Genomic DNA, 22,210 nt, shown 5'->3' with positions numbered 1-22,210 from the left:
TGCTAAGAGTTTGAAGCTCCACTTGAACAGAAAAAATGCGTTACTCCAATTGCACAAGTTCCACTCAAAGAATAGGAAACTTTTTATTTTGCTTTCAACATTCACAACTGATAAAAAAATTAGCAAGTACAATCATAGTTCGTTTATCATAGTTCCCATCTTTTAAGATACTGAAGACATGAAAACGAAAGCGGTTCCTCAACAACCTAGTCTAGACAAGGACCTAATTAATCGTATGTCAGTCTTGAAATGTATGAGCAGTCCCTATGAAACTAATGAAATAAAATGATAGAGATAAAAATGATCTTGTCACCAAGAAGGTGCATGCAGTTAAACTGTTGCGTAAAAAATCAATCTTGCCTAAGAATAAACATTCTCACGTTAGAACTGTTTATCATAGCCTCCAACCACCATAAGAGGCGGGAATTTAGAGTTACAAAACCACTACTCTGTGACAATGTTGCTGAAAGTCATCCTAATATGAACACTTCAGACATTAAAGGGTTTTTTCTAAACAGTTAGTTCATATGAAGAAGTTGGGCATACATTAAATTCTAGATTCATTAAAGTGAGTGAATGTTCTGCTTTGGTTTCCAGATTAAGACTTATATTAATACTGCTCTGGAGATATTTTCCACCTACTGATTTCCAACATTTGGATGAAGACAGTACAATAAAAAGCTATGACAACACTTAGCATTTCTTTGTAGTTTACTCTTTTGAATAATAGAAACATTGTTTTAGCATGGGAATTTTCACCATTTTCTCCTGAAGACAACTCCTGCTAAACTGAGCCAGTAGAAAAAGTTTCCATCTCTGTAAAAACAAAAAGCAAAAACAGTACATATTTTTGCTAATTTCCAAAAATAGTTAAACCTGCAGGGAGATAAGCAGGGCACTTAGATAATTTTTGAATACTGTGACCCTTGATGCTAATGTCAGAAAAGTAAGTCAGAACTAAACCGTTAGTTAGCAGCAGTGGAGTGGCTCACTGCCCCGTATTTAAAACAGCTACAGGAACAGGGGTGCTCTAGAAAAGGAGTGCCACACAATTAGACAGCAGAGAGAGGAGGACACTCCTATCTTACTAGAAATCATCTGTCTGGGTTAATTGAAATTACAGTTAGAGGAATAATTAAATTCTGCATTTATCAGGAAAATCATCTTGTGTCTGTAGTCCTTTACTGAGAAACGAGCATGGATAACAGAAAGGCTGATGTGCTCACTACAGGGTCTGTGCATCAGCCCCTAAATGGCTGCCCCACTAATGCATTTAAGCTGCCCATCCCTTAATGCATTTGATCACTGGGTAGGTAGGTAACACATGGTAAGTGCAGGGACTAAAGTATTGAAAAGAATTCCAAAGGAAAACAGAAAAAAAAAAAAAAAAACAACAAACCTCCAACTAGGAAAAAGGGCTGTGGGATTTGGATGTAGAAAGAAATGGCTATAATAGCAGGAGAGCCTGGGAAAATGTATGGATTTGGGAACCTGATTATAAAGACAGTAAAAGTTACGATGAAATGAAAAACAGTCCAAACTAAGCAAGATATGAATACATAAGGATAATATAAAGGAAGACGGATAAGCACAGAAAAATCTTATTTGCATAAAAGGACAAAAGGCACAAGTGGGATATCAAAGGTAGAACAGATAGGAAAAAGAAATAAATGCAAAAAAAAAAAAAAGCAATAAAATGTACTTTAATCTGTTCTTATTTTGATTAATGATTATTCTTTCCTTTACACATTCTTAAGAGGACTGACAATTGAAAACCAGCACAAAAGACATAGGAGAAATTATTCCCATTATTCTGCATGAGAAAAATAGACAGGATTCAAGGGAGTTTTACCATAGCTGTATCACGCAGTCTGCCAGACTTCACACGTGCTCCCAGTATTAGCAATGGATACTGGAGTTGTTCAATAGGTTGTTAGTTGAAACTTGTTGTATCATTGTGTATTGTAAAATTAATGAATGATAAAATTGGCGTGTTGTTAGTAAGCAAAGCAAAATGGGTAAATAATTTAAAATGTAGTGATCTTGAAAAGATCTTTCATCTATTGTAATTGGAAGAAGTGACAGATGTGATTGCTCCTTTGTAGCAATAAGGGATCTCTCTCTTTCTTTTTTTTTTTTTTTTTTAAGTCTGCCCTCTTTGGGTGTCTCAGTCTTTTCTCATTCTGGCTATGCCACGGATTACAGATATTAAATGAATTATAACAAACAGAAAAATGAGGAGTTTGAGTTCCAATTTACATTTTTTTTCCTCTGTTAGAAATTCAACTTTTATTCCTGGAGGGTAAAGAATAGTAAAGAATTGCTTCAAAAACCTTTAGTAGGGTATATGCGGAAAGTGCTCTTATAACAGTTACATGGTTTAAAAAGATGCTCTATTTAATAACAATCTAAAATAAAATATATTATATTCACTTTACATTCGAAAAAAATCTAGTACTTTTATGCCAAATTTATTATTCGTGCTCAGTTTTTATATTCGTTATCTGTGAATGACATGAAAGAAATTTATAAAAATAAGGCATCTTCCATGCAGACTTCCTGCAGCACGTGCAGGATATATCAGACAGGCACTCGGTATTTATGTTCCTCCCTGAATAATTTTATATTCAGTTTAAAGGAAAGAGACATAAAATAAGAATCCACGACTTAAATTCTCACTTAAAACTTGGTATTATCTCTCATGGGGGAAAAAACCCACCTTGACACACATCCTTTTAAGCAGCGATTTTATCAGCTTTGTAAGGATGCATTTCTTCTATTTCCTTCAGTGCAACGCGCTTTTCCTGGATGGAAAAAAAAGAACAGTTTTAATGCCACCTATTCTTGTTATTCATTCAAGTTTCTCACACAAAATTAAAATACATTCAAATGAAGATAATAGGCACATATAAACTACTGTGACTGAAGACAACAAATATTTTATTGATGGTAGGACGTGGAATTTAGGACCAGTCCTTTTCATACTTTAATATTTAACCAAATTAAATTCTTTCTGTTTCACTAAATGGCAAATAACTAATGATGAAATTATTGCTTGCTGATTTTGTATTTACTGAAAAATCCCTTTTTATAATAAAGTCTGGCCTTCATTCATAGAGAGTCACAGGCAATAAGCTTCCCAAAATACACGTTTCTTGGCACAGAACTACTCTGAATACAACACAAAATTAAGATCAGCACCACAGAATGTAAAAGCTTTAAAGGTAACATTTCAGTTTGCACAAAGCATGCAGAATGTTGGAGTGCAAATTTTACTTTTCCACATGTAAACTTATTTTATCATCTCCTTTCTGGGGAACAGAACAATATTCTATTCATCTCAATACATCTTTTTTAATACTCAGTTTTACATGCATGAGCTCATGTGTACAGTTTGCATATGCCTAGCATCTGCAATAAGGGTCTTCGTACTCCAAGTTATGCTGCAATGTACCCATAGGTGGCAGAATGCGCATACTATCAGATGCACAAAATCATTACCTGTATCAGATCGTAGGATAAGCATTCCAGAACTTCCTGTGTTTTTTCATTAATTTCTAATTCTGTTACAACTTCCCAGCTACCATTCTGGAACCTCACAGGCATAGAGAAGATAATCCCTTCAGGAATACAAAATTGACCTGCAGAAGGAAGAATTACCCAAACACATTATTTATGATTATAAATCACATTTTCAGCAGTGCCAAGATTAAGCCCTACAAATTCGCAGAAGTCTGTAACTGTGCAAGATCTCGATACAGAGACTGACTGCACAATTCAAAGACTAAAGGGCTTCCCATTGACTAATTCTGAATTTTAGATTGATGGACACATAACAATTTTACATTTTAAAAAGTGGAAAATTTAAATCTTTTCTTTCATACAAGGTTTAAATGGCTGTTGTTTAATACTCCATTTCTTGGTCCACATATCTTCACAAGAAGAACATGCTTTTATATCTTTGGCTCCAACAATTACAAATATTCCATGCGTAAACCACATACATGAAAAAAACCATTTAAAAGACTAAGTGACAATATGCAACAAGAGACACTTTTGAGAAATGAATATCAAATCATGAGCTCAAGATATCATAATTGTGTAGATCTGCAGCCTCTTATAGTGAAAAAAATTCTCAATCTCCAATGATACTATGATTTTTTTCTTTATTAAATTAAAAAAAAATTAAAAATCACATTATAGAAATTGGGGAAGGCTACAAGGAAGCTATTAAAGAATATGTGAAGCAAAAGTAGACTTACCTTCACTAAGTACTCCCATAGAAACAATCTCTCCAGGAGGAGAACCATGAAACCAGTATCTTAGTGCAGTGGCTACTGCATGAGCAGGTAACATTCCTGCACAATGGCAGACACGGGACCTTAACGAACTCTGTGCAGAAATGAATTCTGAATTGATCCATTTGCTGAAAACAAAAAAGGGGGGGGGGGGGGGGGGGGGAGGGGAAACCCTGAGATGATGGTAGGAAGAGTAGTTTTCTAGAGGACAACAGAACTAGGATCAAGTGAAGATAACAGTTAAAATTTATTCAGACTTTGCTGAAGGCAAAGCACTTGAAGGCAGAAATAAGGTCTAGTAAAAAGTGGCTGAAGAGGCAACAGCAAGCATTATTTGTCTGTGAAAAGGTCATTTACTCAAGTTATGACCTCTATTATTAATTCTATTTCTATTTGTTACTGCCTTACATAAGAATCCAGCCATGCACCAAAATCCCTGCTAGGCACAGTACTAGTAAAGAACAAAAGAAATATCTGCTACCCAGTAAACAAGTGGAAGGCTTACACCAGAGTGGGAGCTCTGCACATCCAGGCCTGAGTGCTTGTAATACCAGCTGCCTTCTCACTCCAAACATCCTTTCTCTGCTATTTCTCTTTCCTCTAGAAACTATTCAGATGCCATATATCCTTCTAACATGTAATTCAGGTACAAGATGCAGATATTTCTTTAGCATTCTTTCAAAGTCTTTTCATGCATACTAGACATTTAATTCACTATCTTGCTTTTCTTTACCTCTTAAAGCCTATTATGTAGGAATATATAGTTCTGTACAAAGTTGGCAGAGGAATCAGACCTATGTATACTAGCAGGAACTACTCAACTTCTTTTGCAAACTTACTACCTCAGCTCAAGTTTTTCTTTATGTACAGTGCTAGTCAAAGACAAATCTTGAAAACAATCATATTTCTTGATGTTCATTAAAAAGTTCAGATAAACACAGATGTAGAGAAGTTATTTTAGTTTTAGAACAAATCTGTCCTGTACATACCTATCGTAAATCAAATTCAACAAAGGACGTGAAAAATTAGCTGGGCCCCAAATAGCACTGTCACATCTGTAAAGCTTTGCATGTGACAAGTCAATGTAGGTACAGCCAGTAACGTTGCCCCAAACAATCACATCTTTAACCCCTGCAACAGAGGAAGATACATCAATTAACAAAGAGAAAGACAAATATTTTCACAGTATAGCTTGAACTGGATGAATTGTGGAAGTCTTGAAAATGAACAATTTTTCATTTCAGTGTCCTGCCTTAAATATTTTCATTTGAAAAATGCATCAAAGTTCTCCAGAACATTATATGAAACCTCATCATAATCTGTAGTGGAACTTTAATTAACATCACATTATTACATGTAATAGATAAAACCTAGTAAATATTTATCTGTTAAAGAACAAAACAAATCATACTATGAACATACAACAACCTTCCATTTAAAGTTCTGTACAAGCAAATATAGACCGTTTGAAAGAAATCTATTAAAAATATCTCAAAAATGTTATAGCTTTGGTACAAAATGAATTTCTTAAATAAACTGCTGATAGACAATTCTGCCTGCTAACTTATTTTTCCATATTATCAGACTCCCAAATATCATTGTCATTGATGACCAGTTCCTACCACTGCAGAGCTTGAGAGAATCTTGATGCTGAGCAGACTGTCGGAACACAGCCCTGCTGTGCTGTCCAGAACTCTGTGAATATGACCAAGTTATGACAACTAATCTGAGAAAGAAAACCAATTAACCAGAAATAACACTGTAACACAAATTTCCTTTGCTCTTATTAGCCACACAGAAGCATGTTGTCATGCTTATTCTCAGCTAGTTTGTGTCTCTCTAAAATAACATGCTGCCGAGTGTAAATGCGATTGCAAGTTCTAGGTCCTGATCTGCCACACAGCTCAGTGCAGCTTAGTATATCTCCAACATAGTATAGACACAAGAACAGACAGGCAATGTACAAGAGTTAGCAAGAAAACGGATTTTTATGGGATCAGGCAGAGATTTGGATAGCAGTAAGCAAAAGGAATGGTAGCACCTGCCAGTCACGCCCTGGCATTTTGTACAGCTGTGCAATTCATTGGGTGCATTGCTGTGCTTGCATTTTTGCATGTACATCAACTGTACTGTCCTATGAAATATGTGCTCTGAAAGATGTCGATCCACTGAATTCCCCAAATTCTCATAGAACACAGAAATACTCACCTGCCGTGTTCATATTCAGCTTCCTGGCCAGCATGGCTTTAGCTGCACTTTCCCAGGATGTTGCAACAGCAATGACATTTTCAGGCTTAATGGATGGGCCGTATGTGATAATCATCATTGCCTTAAGGTTTACAAAAGTTTTTCCCGTTGAAATTATTCTGACTCCACTCTTGGCATTCTTCTCAATCAGGGGAGCATACACTTGACAGATCTCACTCACTGTTCTAATGCAGTTCTCAAGGGTCAGCGTGCCTCTTTTTAAAAGGATATCATCAAGAACAATGATAACATCAGCTTGAAGAAAAGCCTTATCTACCTCAGTGTGCGCTGAAATACTACGGAGGAGTGGGAATGCCATGTCTTCAGCTTCCATTACAATACCAGAAAGACATTCCTTAAACTGGACAGCATCAAGCAAATGGATACTGATTTCTGTGGTCATTCCAAACACATCACCGCTTGCCAGCAGAGGGATAAGCTGATAGCAGGTTGGAGCTGATGCACTGATAAAAGAAGGATACAGACAAATTATAGTTAACCACCGTACACTGCTTGTACAGAAGTATTACATCAATAAACACAAAGATCTTGCCTTTGCATTTGATTATGTTTAAAAAGATAACTAGCTTGGATCCTTTACTGCTCTCCCATTTTAACATGTTAAAAATTAAAAACTTGGAATGTTCTTTCATTTGAAGGTTTTCCATCCTATACATTTCAAGTGATGCTGTCATTTAAAAATGTCACTAAAGAACCATGATTTTGAAGAGTTTTTTTAGGTATTTGAGGTATTTTTGATGGGACTAGGCGAAATACATGCGTTTCTATAGCTAGAACTCCAAAAGACTATTTGAATATTTCCAAAAATATTTAATGTAAATTAGTTGCATTACAGCTTATTTTGCAAATACTTGCTTTTCCACAAGGTGATCTGGGGGGCTCATTGACACCTGTTCACATCAGCTACTTGTACTGGAACAAAATGCAATGAAAATATAAATACTTTTCCATTCATACACTGAATGCTCATAGTGAGGGATGTGGGATCTAATTCAAGTCAGCAAATTACATGGATTCATATATAACCTCAGCTGGTTACACCTCGTGATAAGAAAAATTGTGTTCTTCTGAAACAGAGTGACAATTATACTCTTTTTGCTCTAACCTGGTGATCCAGATCTGCAAAGGGTTGATAAGACTTCTGATCTCTTCCTGCTCTTTTTCAGATTCCACATGTGCTTGTAAGTTCTCCTCAGCAATGTCTAACATTTCCTCAGTCAACATCATTGAGGTAATACCGTAATAGTGCTAAGAACAAAAACAGACATTCTCTAATCAGATGACAGCTCAAACACAGCAAAGGAACACAGGAAAGGATGGCTTTATTTTACATTTGAAGGACAAATTAAAACCAGCAACGTTAGAAGAAGATGTAAATGATGAGTTTACTGTATTAAGAGTTCCTCATTACCTGAGCATATTCCAGAAATTCATTAAGTCCTCCCAGAAGAAGACCCTTGCCTCCACGGTCCAACAGTTCTCTCCAAATTATTGGAGACCATTCGTGCTCCCATCCATTCATTTCACAAACATCATGAAGCCACTGCTAATGCAAACATCACCCCAGAAGGTTTTAGTATTTGTTCACACGTTAATGTTTATATGTTACAGCTATAAACATTACTCCCTCTCAGTACATAATTACAAAGTGTTTAAAACTTATCCACATACCAACGTGCAAAAAAGAGGCAGACTAACACAAAGTTACACTGACATACAGAGCAAGTTACACTGACATACTACAATATTTCAGCAACAGAGCAAAAGCTCTAAGTAATTTGCACTTGGTTTTACTGCTGTAATTTTGTTCTATTCTCTTAGTGATGTTGAACACAGAAATGTTGCAAATCAGCAAGGAATCTCAGGATTCCTTAAGAAAGTAAGTAGGTAAGAAGTAGGTAACATCTGTGGGAGGTAGTAGGCTGCAGAGATTAACTGCTGTTCACTTTACTATTTGAGTTACTTGGCTGAGGTGTCAAGCAAAGTATAATGGGTAAAAACATCACAGTACTGTCTATCTTGTTAAGTAACACTGCAATTTTTTCCAGTTTTTTATAGGAACCACACTGTGGATACAGCAATATGCAAAATTGTCTTCAAGTAGAATGAACAATTAGGCATACAGCAAAGGACTCAGAAAGGCCTGTCCATACTGTAAATAAATATGTGAGATTTAATTATACACTTCCATTGTAATGCAAAGCTCTTGAATGCCAGAAATCCTCCTGACAGTGGAAGCATATACAGAACGTGCAAAAAATTACTGTGAACAGCAAGCTGAGCAGCCACATAAGCTCAATAAGAAATGATGAACTTCAGCTTCCTACCAACTAAACACGGTTTCACATGGCTCTCATTTTATGTCCATATCCTGTGGTAAGATTGACAAGAACGCCAGACTCACAACATTCAAACTTTTCCTCAGGCTGGCACTCATAGCCAAAGGTTCTACAGCGCCTGTGCTCGCCTACCCAGATGCTAATACAGGACAGTAAGATCCACGAGAGGTGAGTGCACTCCTTCCCCGCGGAGTGCTGGGCCCCTACAGCTGAATCTGCGGTCCTTACCTCCCACCTGTCGGGGTGCTGAACCACCTTGTGCACCCTGAAGGCCGGCAGGTTAGCCTGGAGGTAGTCGGCCAGGAGCTCGGCTCTGGCATACTCCGGGCAGCCCGCCCTACCTGTGGGAGCAGCAACAGCCTGGCTAAAGGAAGGCTCTGTGATGTTGGCCGTTACAAACAAGTCAAATGCTTTTTGAATTGTTCCAGACTCACACAGAGCCTGTGTGACCAGTACCACACGAGCATCGCAGCAAGTAAATCAACCAGCAAAGAAAGGGTGATTTCAGAGGCTAAACAATCCTCAATTCAGCAAGACTATTTCAGCCAACGCCTAAGTAGTACTTCACCGGGCGAGTGAAGAAAATCACAACAGAGGGAGAAGCTTCCCGATGGAGAAAGGGTGACAGAGCCGACTCGAATGCGGCTGCGGCGGCCTGACGGACAGACAGCGCGCTCAAGAGAAGAGCGAATGCGCGAAAGGCGGCAGAGCCAGCTGAGAGGAGCGGCCGCCGCAGCCCCACAGGGCACCCGACGGCCGCCTCACCCGCCAGCACGAGCTTGGCCATTCGCGCGCCACTCCTAACGGTCGGTTTACCGTTGCGCGGCAACGCGTCGCACGCCGCGACCGTTTGTCCCTCGGCTCGCGCCGTCCCTCTCGCGAGGCTCGCCGAGAACGCGCGCGCGTGGAGGGCGGCCGGGTGTCATGGCGCCGTCGCGAGCTAGGTAAGTGCTCCTGGGCGGCGGAGCGCGGTCCTCTGCAGTCCCGCGCGCGTCGCGAGCTCTGCCGAGCCGCCGCACGGCCCATGTCCGCGGGGCGCCGGCAGGGAGCCGCGCGGCTGGCGTGGGCCTGCGCGGCAGCGGGGCTTTGCACGGCGGCGTGCAGGCTGCGCGCGGCCGCCCCGGGCAGGCTCTGCTGAGCAGGGCGGCGCGCAGCGGGTGGACCCCGGAGCCCTGGCAAGGAGCGGGCCGGCCTGCGGGGCGGGCGGTGGGAGGAGGTTCTCTCTCCCGGCGAGGTGGCCTTGGTCGCAGCATCGATGGGAGGAAGAGGTGGCACCCAGCGTGCGGCTAACGTGAGGGAGGCCCGATGAAATCCTCTGCAGATCCGTTCCCAGCTGCGGTTTTTACATGTTCTTCCACGGCAATATTACTTAAGAGCCTGAAAGTCTGTTGTGTATCAGTTCCACTTGACTTGTGTAAGTGGTTTTATGTTCTTTCTCCAGGTCTGTTTCCAATGGTAGGATTTCCTCAGATCCCCGGTCTTGAGTTAGCACTTCACATCAGTGTGCGAGACGCTGACAGAAATGAATAGTAAGATGGGCTACCTGTTGAACGCGGTCAGGTACTTGCGTAGGTGCAGCCCTGTGCCCAGACCGTCAGCTCCTACAAGCAGGCACGTTGTATGGACTGGCAGGCACAGGGATTGCCTGGACAACACGAACTGCAGGACGTTGTTTCTGAATGCTTTTCCCTCTCTGCGTGGATCGCCTCTTCGATTTCTGTCTCATAAGGCAGATGCTTTCGGCGTAGGTGATGAAGTACAGCAGGAAAAGAGCAGAGAGGCTGCGGTGAGCGAGCAGGCTCCACAAAGCTCCTTGGAACTGGAGAAGCTGGAGGGTGATGCGCAGAGCTTCAGAGTGAAGGCAGCGCTGGATGAAAACGAGCAGTTCTTTAACAGACTCCATACGTGTGCCTGTCCTAGCGACGTACTGGACTTGGCCTCAGAGTCCGCTGTCTCCATTAAGCAGTTCACAAACTGTTTAACTACCATATGGAAACTCTTGAGAAGCATGTCAGACGACCAGCGGCGCTACGAGAAGCGGCTCGTCTTTGAGCACCCGGCCTTCGTCAGGCTTTGTCAGCAGCTGCTGCGGGACTCCAGAAGGATGACACGGGGCGACCTGGTGTTCAGCCTGCACGCCGTAGTGAACCTTGGTGTTCCTCAGAACACGCTCTTAGTCCAGACTTTGTTGAGGGTATGCCAAGTAAGTATCAGAACCCCTCTGGAAGTTTGGACTGAAACGCCAGGGTTAGTTTTTTGAGGCTGTACGACATCAGAGAGGTTTGGGTTACGTCTCTGCTTTAGCCTGATGTTCAGAGGAAACAGGGCTCCCTTAGTTAATCTGCATGCACACCCAGTTTCCTTCGTTGTTTAAACCACTGCCTCATTTCACACGTGTAACTGAGAGAAGTCTGGGGAATCGTTACCCTTTCTGAATGAAGTGGGAGACTGTGGAGGTCAGTGGAGACTTAAGGTTATGAACTGACTTCTAATGGGAAGAGAGGATGACAGGCACAAACTAAGAGGTTTTCTTTTTGGAAATTGTTACTGGTCTGAGGTCATCTAGCGTTGTGAAAACTCTTTAACAGGAAAAGCTCAATCAACTGGATAACCGCTGTATGTCAGTTTTGGCAACTACGTTAGCTGGGATGGATGAAGACAAGAATGTGAGCGCACTTCAAGCTGGATTACAGTGAGAAAAATATCTTACACGTGTTATTAGTATTTAAATGTTGTTTGAATATATGTCTTAAAAATCATGGAGGGAATGTCTGTGCATAAAAGACCTATTGTGGTTTTAGGATCTAGATGTTACGTGAGATAATGGCTGTACAAGACAGTGGTTTTTGGCATTGTCTTTTCAGTTGTAAGCAGGAAGGCTTCTGATAGCAGAGGATGTTAGACCACTCTGCAGCAGTGCATATTCTGACTGTATCTCCACCACTGTGTTCTGTCTTGGGTAGCTTCTCTGACATGCCTCTGTTTTATTTGTGCATAAAAAGGAGGCAATGAATCTAGCTTAAACTGTGAAGTATTTTGCTTTATCACGATGAGAAATACTGTTCAATAGCCAGGGATTATTTCCTTTTAACTTAGCAAGGAAAAATTAAGATGAAAACAAGTTTTGATTTTATCTATCTGTGAATGCAGCAAATCTTTCTGGCGAGTGCTTTATCAGAATAACTTTTTTGATTGTAATGATTTTCTCTAGGCCAATGAGATTTGTATGGGTATCCAATCTGCTGACTCACATGACATTCTTTTCACTGAGGCTATCACAAAACTTGCAGTAGTTTAGTTCTTTTGGTCCTGTGTCAGCACCCACTCCGAAGAGGTGAATTTGTTAGTGACACACAAAAAGCAGGTTTTCCTGTAAGCTCAGGTACACAGTTCTTGTAGGTAGAAAGCAGGAGATCCACCTATGGGCTATTCTTCTGTCCAATTGAGGGAAAAGCATCTGCAGCAATGAATTTCAGAGCAATACATCGCCTTAGACAGTGACACTTTGTACTTCAGTAGTTGTGTAGGTATATTTAAGAGTGATTCAGAGACAACAGTTACAGCACTTCCCTCTGAGGCAGAAGAGGCAGTGCTGGGAAAACAGAACTCCTTCATCATGCACTTATGTGCTATGCTATCTCCTTCTGTCTCTGCAGCTCACAGAACAGCTTGTTCATTTTTTTGCACAAGGTTGTTGTCAATGTCCGTTTCCAAGTTTCCCGGATGTTATAAAACATATATTGTTTTCTACAGAAGTGTTAATTCCTCGATGCTTAACAGCACACACGTTTGCAGTCACCTGTAGTACCAAGGAGGGTGTTTCTGATATTCACAGTTTGTGAGGGACAGCACTTAGGTATCAGAAAGCATTAAAAGGACACATATTTGTACCAATGTTATGATTTCCAACTGAGCTGCAGCTACATCACGTAAAATTGTGCTGGCCTTGCAAATAAGTGGTGTAAGAGGAGGAAGGAATTACTGCTTTAACTTGGGAATATACTAATGAGGGAAAATGGCGGTACCTACCTGTTTTTGCTGAAATAAGGAAACTGTCTCAAGGCCTTCCGTTTCTTTCTTCCCCAGATTACTAGTAGAGCAGCGACTCCCAAGCATCAGAGATATCTTTATACTGCAAAACTTGATGAAATGTATGGGAAAGGATGCTCCAGTCTTTCTGAAAAAGAAATTAGAGGTAAACTTGTCTGGAGGTTCATTTTTACTTCCACAAAGCCTGTGCTTTTGCTTTGTTTTATAAACTGTGTATGGCTCTTTCCAGATGCACAAAGAAAATACACAAAGGTTTCGGTGTATGAATCAGGGTCCAGCTATATCTGTAAAAAGAACTTAAGTTTGGAGCTGGAATAATTATCCCATGAAAGGACAGAAAGCAATGGAAATTACACAAAAGGAGTTGAGACAGTAAAATAGTTGTTCCCTTGCCTCTGGGTTGGCCATGTAGTATTTCACAGAAGAATGTATAGGCTGTTCCCTGACTCCCTTTACCAACCTGTAGCTGGAAGACTGACACAAAACTGTATAATTTTTATTGTAGGTGCATTTTATATTTACCTGTTGATATGCATGCACTAGGAATATTGTTTTTTTTAATATCTAGTAAAGCTAGACTCATTTTTGCTGTCACTTCTATTAGTCTAATTGCTGCTTCTATAAATGAAGTCTATTCTGTGGTATCAGAGCTGCTCTTCTGTGCCTCAGTGCACATTTGTAGCTGGATGCTTGTATTAAAAATATGCTACTCAGTATGGGGTTGGATCACGTTGAAGGCTTACAGTTCCCAAACTCATCCAAACTAGTAATTGCAGTAATTTAAATGTCAGCTCTGTTAATTATATTTCTGATACTTTTTTTTTTTAAGAGTTAGCATAATGTATATTTTCACAGCATTAGGAAATAAGTTTTACTGAGACTTCTTTTAAGAAATGTCTAAGGATTTAGAAACACAATTTGCTGTGAACTTGCTGAGTGACAGAGATCTAGAATGCTTGATCTGGTCTTATTCTGTTTTGAGATACTGAAAAAACTTTATGCTTTTGCTTTCTGTTGCTCCTTTTTCTTTCTTGTAAGTCTAAGCAGGTTAAGAAATTTGGTAAAGTTTTGGTGAAAAGTTTTTCATAATAAAACAGTGGTGGTGTATGTGGAGAATGAAGGATTTAATAAATTCTAATTCACTTTAGATGGCAGTTTTGAGAGAGATAGACCACTTGACTTACCCGAATGCTCACCGTGTGTTTTTGGGTCTTGTTGCAATGAATTACTGTTCCATTCCAGTCCTGAATGCCTGCAGTAAAAAGATCCAGGGTAAGAAAAATACGTTTTTATTGAATTTCCCTTCCTTGTGCCAAGTTCTTCCTCATTATTGACTCACATCCCCTTCTTGATTTCCTTTAAAACTCAGGAAGCATTGTTGTTTTACAGATTAAGACAGTAATGCGGAGTGATTTCATGAGTGGCAAGACAGAAAATTACTGATGGATAATAACAAATAGTTCTCATAGTCTCTACCCTTTTTAAAATTTCCTTGAATTATGTATTTTTTTTTTCTTTGATTTTCTTCTGTACGCATTATTTTGGAAAAAGAAGTGAAGGACAGCAATGAAAGGTAGATTAATTTCAGAAAGGCTTTTAAAAACAAATCTGAATGGGAAATAGATATTAAAAGGTAGATCGGTGGTCTGGTGCAATTTGTTAACAGACTAAATGGAATATAGTTCTTCCCTTGTTAACTGGATTTCATTCTTGAATGCTGATTAATAATTGACCTCATGCTGCTGCTTAAAAAGTTTAAAGAAAAGTTAATGCTTTCACCTCTCTCCATACCTTTATAGTGCATTTCCTAAGTACACAGAGTCAGTATGTATTGATTCACACTTAAAATACGTATGAATGTGTGTCAAAAACTAATAAGATAGATAGCAAGGCAACATTCTTAACATTTAGGAAAGAGAAATATTTGGGTTGCTTATACAGTTTTTATTTGTTCTGTGGATTAGGATGCAGTCTTTAACTACAATGTACCGCCTTCTACCACAGGACTCTTCCACACATAGAAACAGGCTACACAGTGTTCAGAGTCAGCAGCTACTCAGTACATTTTTGTACATATTCTCAGGGCTTGCTGCATATTGTGCAAATTATGCTCTGGGCACAGTGATTTATTTCTCAGTAGAAACTTCCCCTTTCAGAGCTGCAGATAGGAAGAGGAGAGAGAGGCATCCGCTGGGGCCTGTGAGGCAAGGGAACTCCCCAGCAGGTTTTACAGGTTCTGCTCAGTTGCTGGGGCTTTCAAGAAAATTGTGCCCTCTCCCATATCTAGGGACCTGACCATAACTGTAATAACTATGTATTTCATAAATTTAGTTAATTTTTGCAGCAGTGAAGAAATGACCCAGTGGTGATACTCATTTTCTAATTAAACAGCTGACAGACATTCAGGTCTTTGAATACAGTGTCCTGTAACAGAGGATTCTTTTGGCCTATTTTATTTAAGAATACCTAGCATTACAAATCACTTCATCTGATGCACAGCTTTCATTGTCTTCAATTGCAGTTGTCAGTACTCAGCATTTCAAGAAATGAGGTGTTTCATTCTAAGCCTAGAAAACCACTGAGCACAACTCAGAGGATGTAAATTCAGTTATTTTTCCTGCTGTCGTCTTGAGTCCTCTGGCAGAGGAAGCAATGAAGTCTACAATTGATGATTGTACTATTGTAGCTGTGCTTTTTCTCCTGCAATCACTATCTTTTATGACATGCATGTCACTCATTGCAGCATATAGCGTAGGAGTTCAGAGAGAGCATTGCTTCTTGGTACTTCATCTTTTTCAACTCAGGCTTTCATTGATTTGTATCATTTGTTCTTTTTTTTGCTTTTATGTTACAGAGAATATTCACGATGCTCCATACTGGCAATTAATTCTTATTCTGGAAGCTTGTCACAGTCTCCAGTACCGTAATATAAAACTGTTCTCAGCAGTAGCAGACTATGTTAATTCCATTGTCTGCCTTTTGGACAAAAGACAGGTGAGTTTGAGACCAAGTACTTTATAGTAGTAGCAGTGAAATAAGCAATGTATGGTTCATTCTGTCTTACCCTTTTTCACTTATATCTTTGGTCTTTGGAAAAAATATTTTTATGAAAGTCACTTTAAAATTCATGCAGTGAATTTTCATAAATGCATTTCTCTTTGTTGACACTTGCAGATTAAATTAAGAAATAAAAAGGATGTTAAGGTTTTAAAAGTTTGCTTTCATCAAAAATGTTTCTTACTGAATACAAAAGATAAGATCCACTTCACTGACTTTCTTGACCTTATAAAAATGTCTTTTGTTTTAGATTATCCTTTTTCTTTCTGCCTTCGAGACACTTGGCTTTCAGCCCAGTGAACTGATGGGTGTTCTTGCTGAGAAAGTTACAGAAGACTCCGAATTCCTGGACTTGAAAAGCTTTTTGATTGTTCTTCGAGTGTATTCACGACTTAACTACGTTCCCAGAGGCCAGCATCTTTTGTAGGTTTTCATTTGAGAATGCCTGATGTAACATAGCTGTCATAGACTAAGATAAGGAAATATATGGAATGGCAAGTGGTATTTGATTTCAGTTGTGAAAAAGTCCATAATCTAGATTTACTAGTCTGTAAGGTAAATTTGCTGTGCTTTTAGTATTTTTTATACTATGTAGGAATTGTTTTCTGTAGCTGAAAATGGATACTTTCTTGGAACTAGACTGATGAAGCTACTATGTCTCTTGATAGGTAACTGTAGCCTCAAAGATTCTAATGCTAGTGGTGGACTAAAGAACATGGGATTATACAAGAGAATAATGATTTCTAAATTGTATTTTTGAAATTGTTTGAAAACTACCGTTTATGTAGTCTTATTTGTGTATTTAGATACTTTCCTTCTGCTTTTGGAAAAGGTTTTATGAGACTCTTCATAGCTGCTTGAATAAGTACCTTCCCCAGATTTCCAACGCAGAACTGCTGAAGGCGGTGTATTCACTTTGCATCTTAGGATATCTTCCTCATCTTGCACTCAATCAGCTGCTGAAAAAGGACAGCTTTGAAGAACTTATGTCAGGTCAGGCCTTGCTTTGTTACGTTCTTTAAAAGCATAGTGCACCTCCATACATAATTTGTTGTAATTGTGCTAAAGTTGGTAGTTTGGAAAAGACAAACTCCATTAGCATTAAAAATGACATTTGCAAGAAAAAGCTGACACAGTAACTGTGATGTAAGTGACACCATATTATCTAATTATGTACTAGGGCATCAATTTTATTGTCTTGGGCTCCGTGGTGGCTACTGTTTAATAGTTTGCACACAAATGAATGTGAGATTGGTGAAAAAGGTATAAGTGTGTTGAGAGGTAAAGGGTCTGTATTCAACAGATGCTCAGGCATTTTTAAAAATATGGGAGGTCTTAACATTTGTAAACCAGCTTTAGTACCTGAATCTGAACAGGTTCTGAACAGTCTGTAAAAGATAACAAAATGAAAAATTTTGTGAGGTGATAAACTGGATGTAAAATTTTTGTATTCATTTTCAGGTGATCTTTACAAGGAGAAAAGGGAAATGATGCTTCACTGTGTGAGAACTTGTATGGAACTTGATAGCCCTTCCTTCATGAAGCCTGCATTTGTGCCAACTGAAATCTTCTCCTCATTAGTATCTGTTACTCTCAGGAAGGCTCGGGAGGCACTGCTAGAACTTCTGGGAGATGAGAACATGTTTCGGCAAAATGTTCAGCTCCCATATGAGTATCGTATTGGTATGAAGTCAAATTACTGTCATATATGCCATTACTTTTTAATGTAGCTTTATAATCCCTAAAATAATCAGGTGATAGCAAATTTGCATAGGTTACAGGCGAGTAAAAGGTAAAGTTTTGAAGACGGTCATTTAAAAAATGATTTCTTTGGTCAATCTTTTTTTTCTAGGATATTTCTGTTAATGTCACTTTACTAAAACATTATGATTGCTTTTATTTACTAAACTGATTTGGACTTTTTGTTGAGCATCAGCAAGCAGATTTTAACTGCATATAATTCCAATGTGTGCAACTGTTTCAGGTAGTTGACATCTTAGTATTAAAGCTAAATTAAAAACAAAAAGTCACCACCTTTTGTTCTCTGACTTGTTTCTCCTTTTAAGCTCTGGATAATGTGTGGGTTCAGCTTTCATTTATGAAATGGGATATGATCTTTGAAGGGTGATCATTTTATAACATGGTATCATTTAGATTTTGAATTATGCTTGCTAGCAAACGCAGATTACCAGGTTTTTTGTGATATTTGTACTAATTTTCTTCGTAAGTATTTCTAACTAGGAATCAGACTTCAGAACAATCTGAATAGGTTTGACAGGCTCAGATCAAAACTCTTTTTTTTTAAGATTTCATTTTCATAAACTTATGTCTGCAATTTCAAAAAAAAAAAACCCCAAAAGAACCTTATTTTTTCCTGGAGGTGCGCAAGCTGTAGCTGTTCAGATTGGTTGCAGGAAGGGAAAAGCAATCAATAACTTAAATTGCTCGAGAACAGAGATTAGAAACACAGCAGTGACAGTGTCTGGTAACTTTTTCAAATGAGCTCCATAGGTTGTTAATTGTAAATTCTTGCAGTGTTTATCGTTTTGTTGTTTTGTTTTCAGATTTTGAAATCTGGATGGATTCAGACACAAAGAAAGTGCTCCCAATAACTGCAACAGACAGTTACGCTGATAGAAGTGTTCAAAGGTGCGTTTTTTTAACTGGATGTTTTTTCTAGCAGGCTAGTTTTGCTTATATTTATTCTATCTGGTTACTATTTCTACTGATCTGCAGAAGCAAAGCAGATGGTTTCTTACTTATGCTCGCACAAATGTACAGAAATTGCCACACATCGGTTGAGTTGAGAAAAACAACTCATCCAACTCAATACCTTCTTCTGACAGAGGCTAATTACATTTCAGAGAATGAGGCAGGAAATTTCACAGGAAGGAATGTCTCAACCTCTTATAGTAGATACAGATTTTGAAGTATGATTAAAATCGGGGATAAAAAACATTATGGTGTAAAATTCCAAGTATTTCTGTCTCCAATTAAAATTTCATTTATTCAAAGTCTCCAAAATTTGCATCCCAGTGATATATTTTAGCAATGAATTCAGCTGAAATACCGTTTGAAAACAAAGCATCATCTTGTGTGAGAAAAATGACCTCTTGCTAACTGAAGTGGGACATCCACCATTTCAGTAAGGCTTAACTAGAATTGGGTAACTTTTGTGTTCTGGATCACTGTACAGCAATGTATTTTGTGTGTAGCTAGTGAATTGTGTAACAAAAACTGTCTGATTTCCCAAGCGTTCCTTTTCTTACCTTTCTAAATTGGTTTAATGGCAAGAAGTAACTGATTCTGAGTGTTAGCAAATGACCAAAACAGGTGCACAAGCTGTTAAAATGTAGAATTTTGAGCTATTTCCTTCTTATTGTAGGGGAAGTAGAGATCTAAGGGCTTAATTCTGCTCTAGGAGTTTAGGTAAATGCTAGTACTTTTGTGAAGCTTCCAAAAGTAAAAAGAGTTTAAGTCTGGAGAAAGAAAAGGGATAATGAAATGCATGCAGTCTTAATACTTAGCCTAACAGAAAGATGCCTATGTATTCTGTACTGTTAAAAGATAATACTGAATCATTGTCTTATACTCTTCTTGGTTGTAGACTGGCTTTTCTCTTTGTTCCTCCTTCTGCTTTTTGTTTGGGTACAACACACCCCCAAGGGAAACTTGCAATGAAGAAGCGGCATCTGAGTAAACTGGGCTATCATGTGATTCCGGTAAGAAGAGTCCTTCTGTTTTCTCTTGTTAGGTCACGTTATCAGCACAGTGCTGAGAATGGTTGTTTGGCAGAACAAGCTCTAAAGGGAATTATGAGCTTTCATCGAAGTGATAACAGTGTAGCATATCTACATAGAAGGTGGCTGTGTCATAAAGAACAGAGGAGCTCTGAAAGACAAGCTACTGCTTAGTATTGGCAGTGAAATAAATATTACCTTAGCTCAAGAATAAAAATAAATTTTAAAAAAGCCAAGCCCCTGCATTGTTTGTATCTAAAAATCCATGTGACTTTAGCTAATTTCTGTGGGTTTTTTAAATTGCTGTTTTTTTTTTTTTTTTTTAACAGAATAAATTCTTCAAAATAACTTCTCAAAATACAGCAAATCCCTGTGGCCTTGCCATCAGTGAAGGCTTGGTTTATGGGACAGGGTAGTTTACCAAAGATACTAAAAATAATGTATCCTTTTGTATTCCCTCGTTCCAGGTCCTGAACAAGAAGTTTCAAGAATTGACGAATGAAGGTGCAATTGAGTTTTTGAAAGGAAAGATCTATTCTGAAAACGTTTCCCCTTTTTCTGAAGTGAATTTGTGTGATAATAATTAAAGTGAACCAACAATTTTAGGTCTCTGTCTTTTTCCTGTTTAAATAACAGGCTGACTTTAATAGAAGATACGCAAAAAAACCGCATAGAACCAACTACCCTGAAGTATTAAAGGGTTAGAAAAGTTTGTAAAGTCAACCATGTCTGCTGCTAGCAGGGGGTTTCTTTAATGAAGAGGCAGTAGGTTTCTTTAGAGAAACAAGTTGATCAATCTGAAAAGTACCCTGCTATCTGTCCCTGCTGAAATGCCATTATTTATAGGCACTTTCCCTCCCCCCATGCCCCAAGTCAAACTCTTCCCCTCCTGAGCTAGGTGAGAGTTTTGAACTCACCAGAGTTTTGAAGCACAGTTGGAACCTGGCCTACAAGCAATCAGTAGAGGGATTTTCTCCAACATCCTGTCCCCACTGTCTTCTGCATTAACATTTATGAAGAGCTCTATTTAAAAAAATCCAAAATTATGTGAAAAGTTCCTAAAGAAATCAACTTCACCCAGTTTTCAGAAGTTTGGGACAAAAAGGGTTCCATTAGTTGTATGTTTATTCTCTTGAGCTTTTTTGCTCCACTGCTCCTGTAGTACATTTTGAGGCTTCTAGCCTCAGAACGTGTTTGTCACATCCTTATAAACTGACTCTTGCTCCCTGTTCCCAACAGTCTCCACAGCTTTTTAAAGAAGTGTTGCAATACTCCAGTTTGTTCTTTGTATACTGTGATGCACCTTCACTGGTCTGTTATGTATTAAAAGAGAATAGCGTGGTGGAATTTATTATGTTGGCAGAGGCCTGCACATTCGGAACAACTTCAGACCTTTGAACTGACAGAGCAAAGATAATGGGTACATATTTCTCTTCTTGATAACACACCTTTACTGTGCTGAAGTTACTGCAGTACACAGCAAGAACACTGGAGAGTCTGAACATACCTGCATTTGTAAACAACCGGATCTTCTGTCAATTTTTCTGCCATAACCACATAATTGTAATGGGAAACAGCAATACTTTCTGCAGTGCATGCACGTTACCCAAAGGGGGTGCTCCTGCTTCATTTGATAACCTACAAGAACTACGTTCTTTGTCTTTCTGAAGTAGCACACGCACGTAGATAAAATATTACAATGATGAGATGAATCGAAAAGGAAGAATCCTTAAAAAAATTCACTGTACAACTTCAGGCAGAACATATAGGTAAGAGTATGGTGCACATTTATGAAGGAAACTAACTCAAATATCAGTCTGGCATAAAAAGCTCTGACAGTTGTCCAACATTTTAGTCCCTGAAATGCAGCAAGAGCTGAAAAACAGAACTTATGCAACTAATGCTTAACAACTAGTCCAGAGTTAATCTGCTGGACTTGGTGTGAAGTTCATTATACTATTTTTGTATTTGCTGCTTGAAGAAAGTATTGTTTATACAAACTCATCTGTAAATCAGATGAAGGGCCGTTCTGATGTTGTGTGCTGGACAACTGATCCCAGTGCCTTGGCCAGCACTGGAGGAGGTGAAAAATAATTGTCTGTGCTGGACTACTGAGTGGCAGTCAGCTGTGTTTGAGATTGCATTTGGTGCTGTTCAAAGGGGAAGCCTTGCAAACCAAGCTACTACAGTGTCAGCTGTGGCTCTCACCTGGACAGGGGAACTGCTACCTCCACTTCAGGTTTTAAAGTCAGGTTCACAGTAACAGGATCATCACTCCATCTGTTCAGGGACAAAACAGGAGGCAGGAAAGCGTACTGTTATCTTGGATGCCAGCAGCCTGGACAAAAGCTGCCAAGCCAATGGCATAGCACTTTACACTGAATTAGCTGATCATCTTTACTTTTGTATTTCTAAACATGTTACAGATAGATTGATACGTACACAAGCAGTACGGAAG

General features: G+C 38.9%; 2 protein-coding genes across 10 annotated transcripts; one reads left to right on the top strand and one right to left on the bottom strand.

The window, feature by feature from the left end:
* Window positions 1-64: 64 nt before the first annotated feature.
* On the bottom strand, window positions 65-13,068 carry MDH1B (malate dehydrogenase 1B). Of its 9 annotated transcripts, none has more exons than XM_040703918.1 (10): window positions 12,935-13,068; window positions 9,134-9,246; window positions 7,978-8,112; window positions 7,672-7,814; window positions 6,507-7,009; window positions 5,288-5,429; window positions 4,263-4,426; window positions 3,502-3,641; window positions 2,720-2,804; window positions 65-816 (listed from the first exon to the last, which is right to left on the bottom strand). In XM_040703918.1, exons 3-9 carry the CDS (start codon window positions 8,086-8,088, stop codon window positions 2,736-2,738), a joined length of 1,272 nt encoding a protein of 423 aa, XP_040559852.1. In that variant the 5' UTR covers window positions 8,089-8,112; window positions 9,134-9,246; window positions 12,935-13,068; the 3' UTR covers window positions 65-816; window positions 2,720-2,735. The 9 variants fall into 9 exon arrangements, with proteins under 9 accessions (XP_040559852.1, XP_040559854.1, XP_040559851.1 ...); XM_040703920.1 differs by having other exon boundaries at window positions 7,978-8,109; XM_040703917.2 differs by lacking the exon at window positions 12,935-13,068 and adding an exon at window positions 9,722-9,783.
* Window positions 9,812-20,357, top strand: FASTKD2 (FAST kinase domains 2). The gene is made up of 12 exons (XM_421951.8): window positions 9,812-9,849; window positions 10,347-11,108; window positions 11,494-11,597; window positions 12,992-13,100; window positions 14,104-14,227; window positions 15,810-15,949; window positions 16,263-16,435; window positions 16,845-17,005; window positions 17,474-17,695; window positions 18,577-18,661; window positions 19,620-19,734; window positions 20,220-20,357. Exons 2-12 carry the CDS (start codon window positions 10,428-10,430, stop codon window positions 20,337-20,339), a joined length of 2,034 nt encoding a protein of 677 aa, XP_421951.2. The 5' UTR covers window positions 9,812-9,849; window positions 10,347-10,427; the 3' UTR covers window positions 20,340-20,357.
* Window positions 20,358-22,210: the final 1,853 nt, after the last annotated feature.

The sequence above is a fragment of the Gallus gallus genome, chromosome 7 (genome assembly GCF_016699485.2).
Source record: "Gallus gallus isolate bGalGal1 chromosome 7, bGalGal1.mat.broiler.GRCg7b, whole genome shotgun sequence".
Lineage (NCBI taxonomy): Eukaryota > Metazoa > Chordata > Aves > Galliformes > Phasianidae > Gallus > Gallus gallus.
This window is presented reverse-complemented; position numbering and strand designations above follow the sequence as displayed.

What these genes read in the sequence shown, in the direction of transcription:
- MDH1B (XM_421952.8), bottom strand. Translation starts at nt 9,692, where the DNA reads ATGGCCAAGCTCGTGCTGGCGG. An exon ending in AGCACCCCGACAGGTGGGAG is followed by an intron (nt 8,113 to 9,133) that starts GTAAGGACCGCA and finishes TGTTTGCATTAG; the next exon opens with CAGTGGCTTCATGATGTTTG. An exon ending in TATGGGAGTACTTAGTGAAG is followed by an intron (nt 3,642 to 4,262) that starts GTAAGTCTACTT and finishes TTCCTTCTGCAG; the next exon opens with GTCAATTTTGTATTCCTGAA.
- FASTKD2 (XM_421951.8), top strand. Translation starts at nt 10,428, where the DNA reads ATGAATAGTAAGATGGGCTACCTGTTGAACGCGGTCAGGTACTTGCGT. An exon ending in CCCAGAGGCCAGCATCTTTT is followed by an intron (nt 16,436 to 16,844) that starts GTAGGTTTTCAT and finishes CTTTTGGAAAAG; the next exon opens with GTTTTATGAGACTCTTCATA. An exon ending in GCTGATAGAAGTGTTCAAAG is followed by an intron (nt 18,662 to 19,619) that starts GTGCGTTTTTTT and finishes TCTTGGTTGTAG; the next exon opens with ACTGGCTTTTCTCTTTGTTC.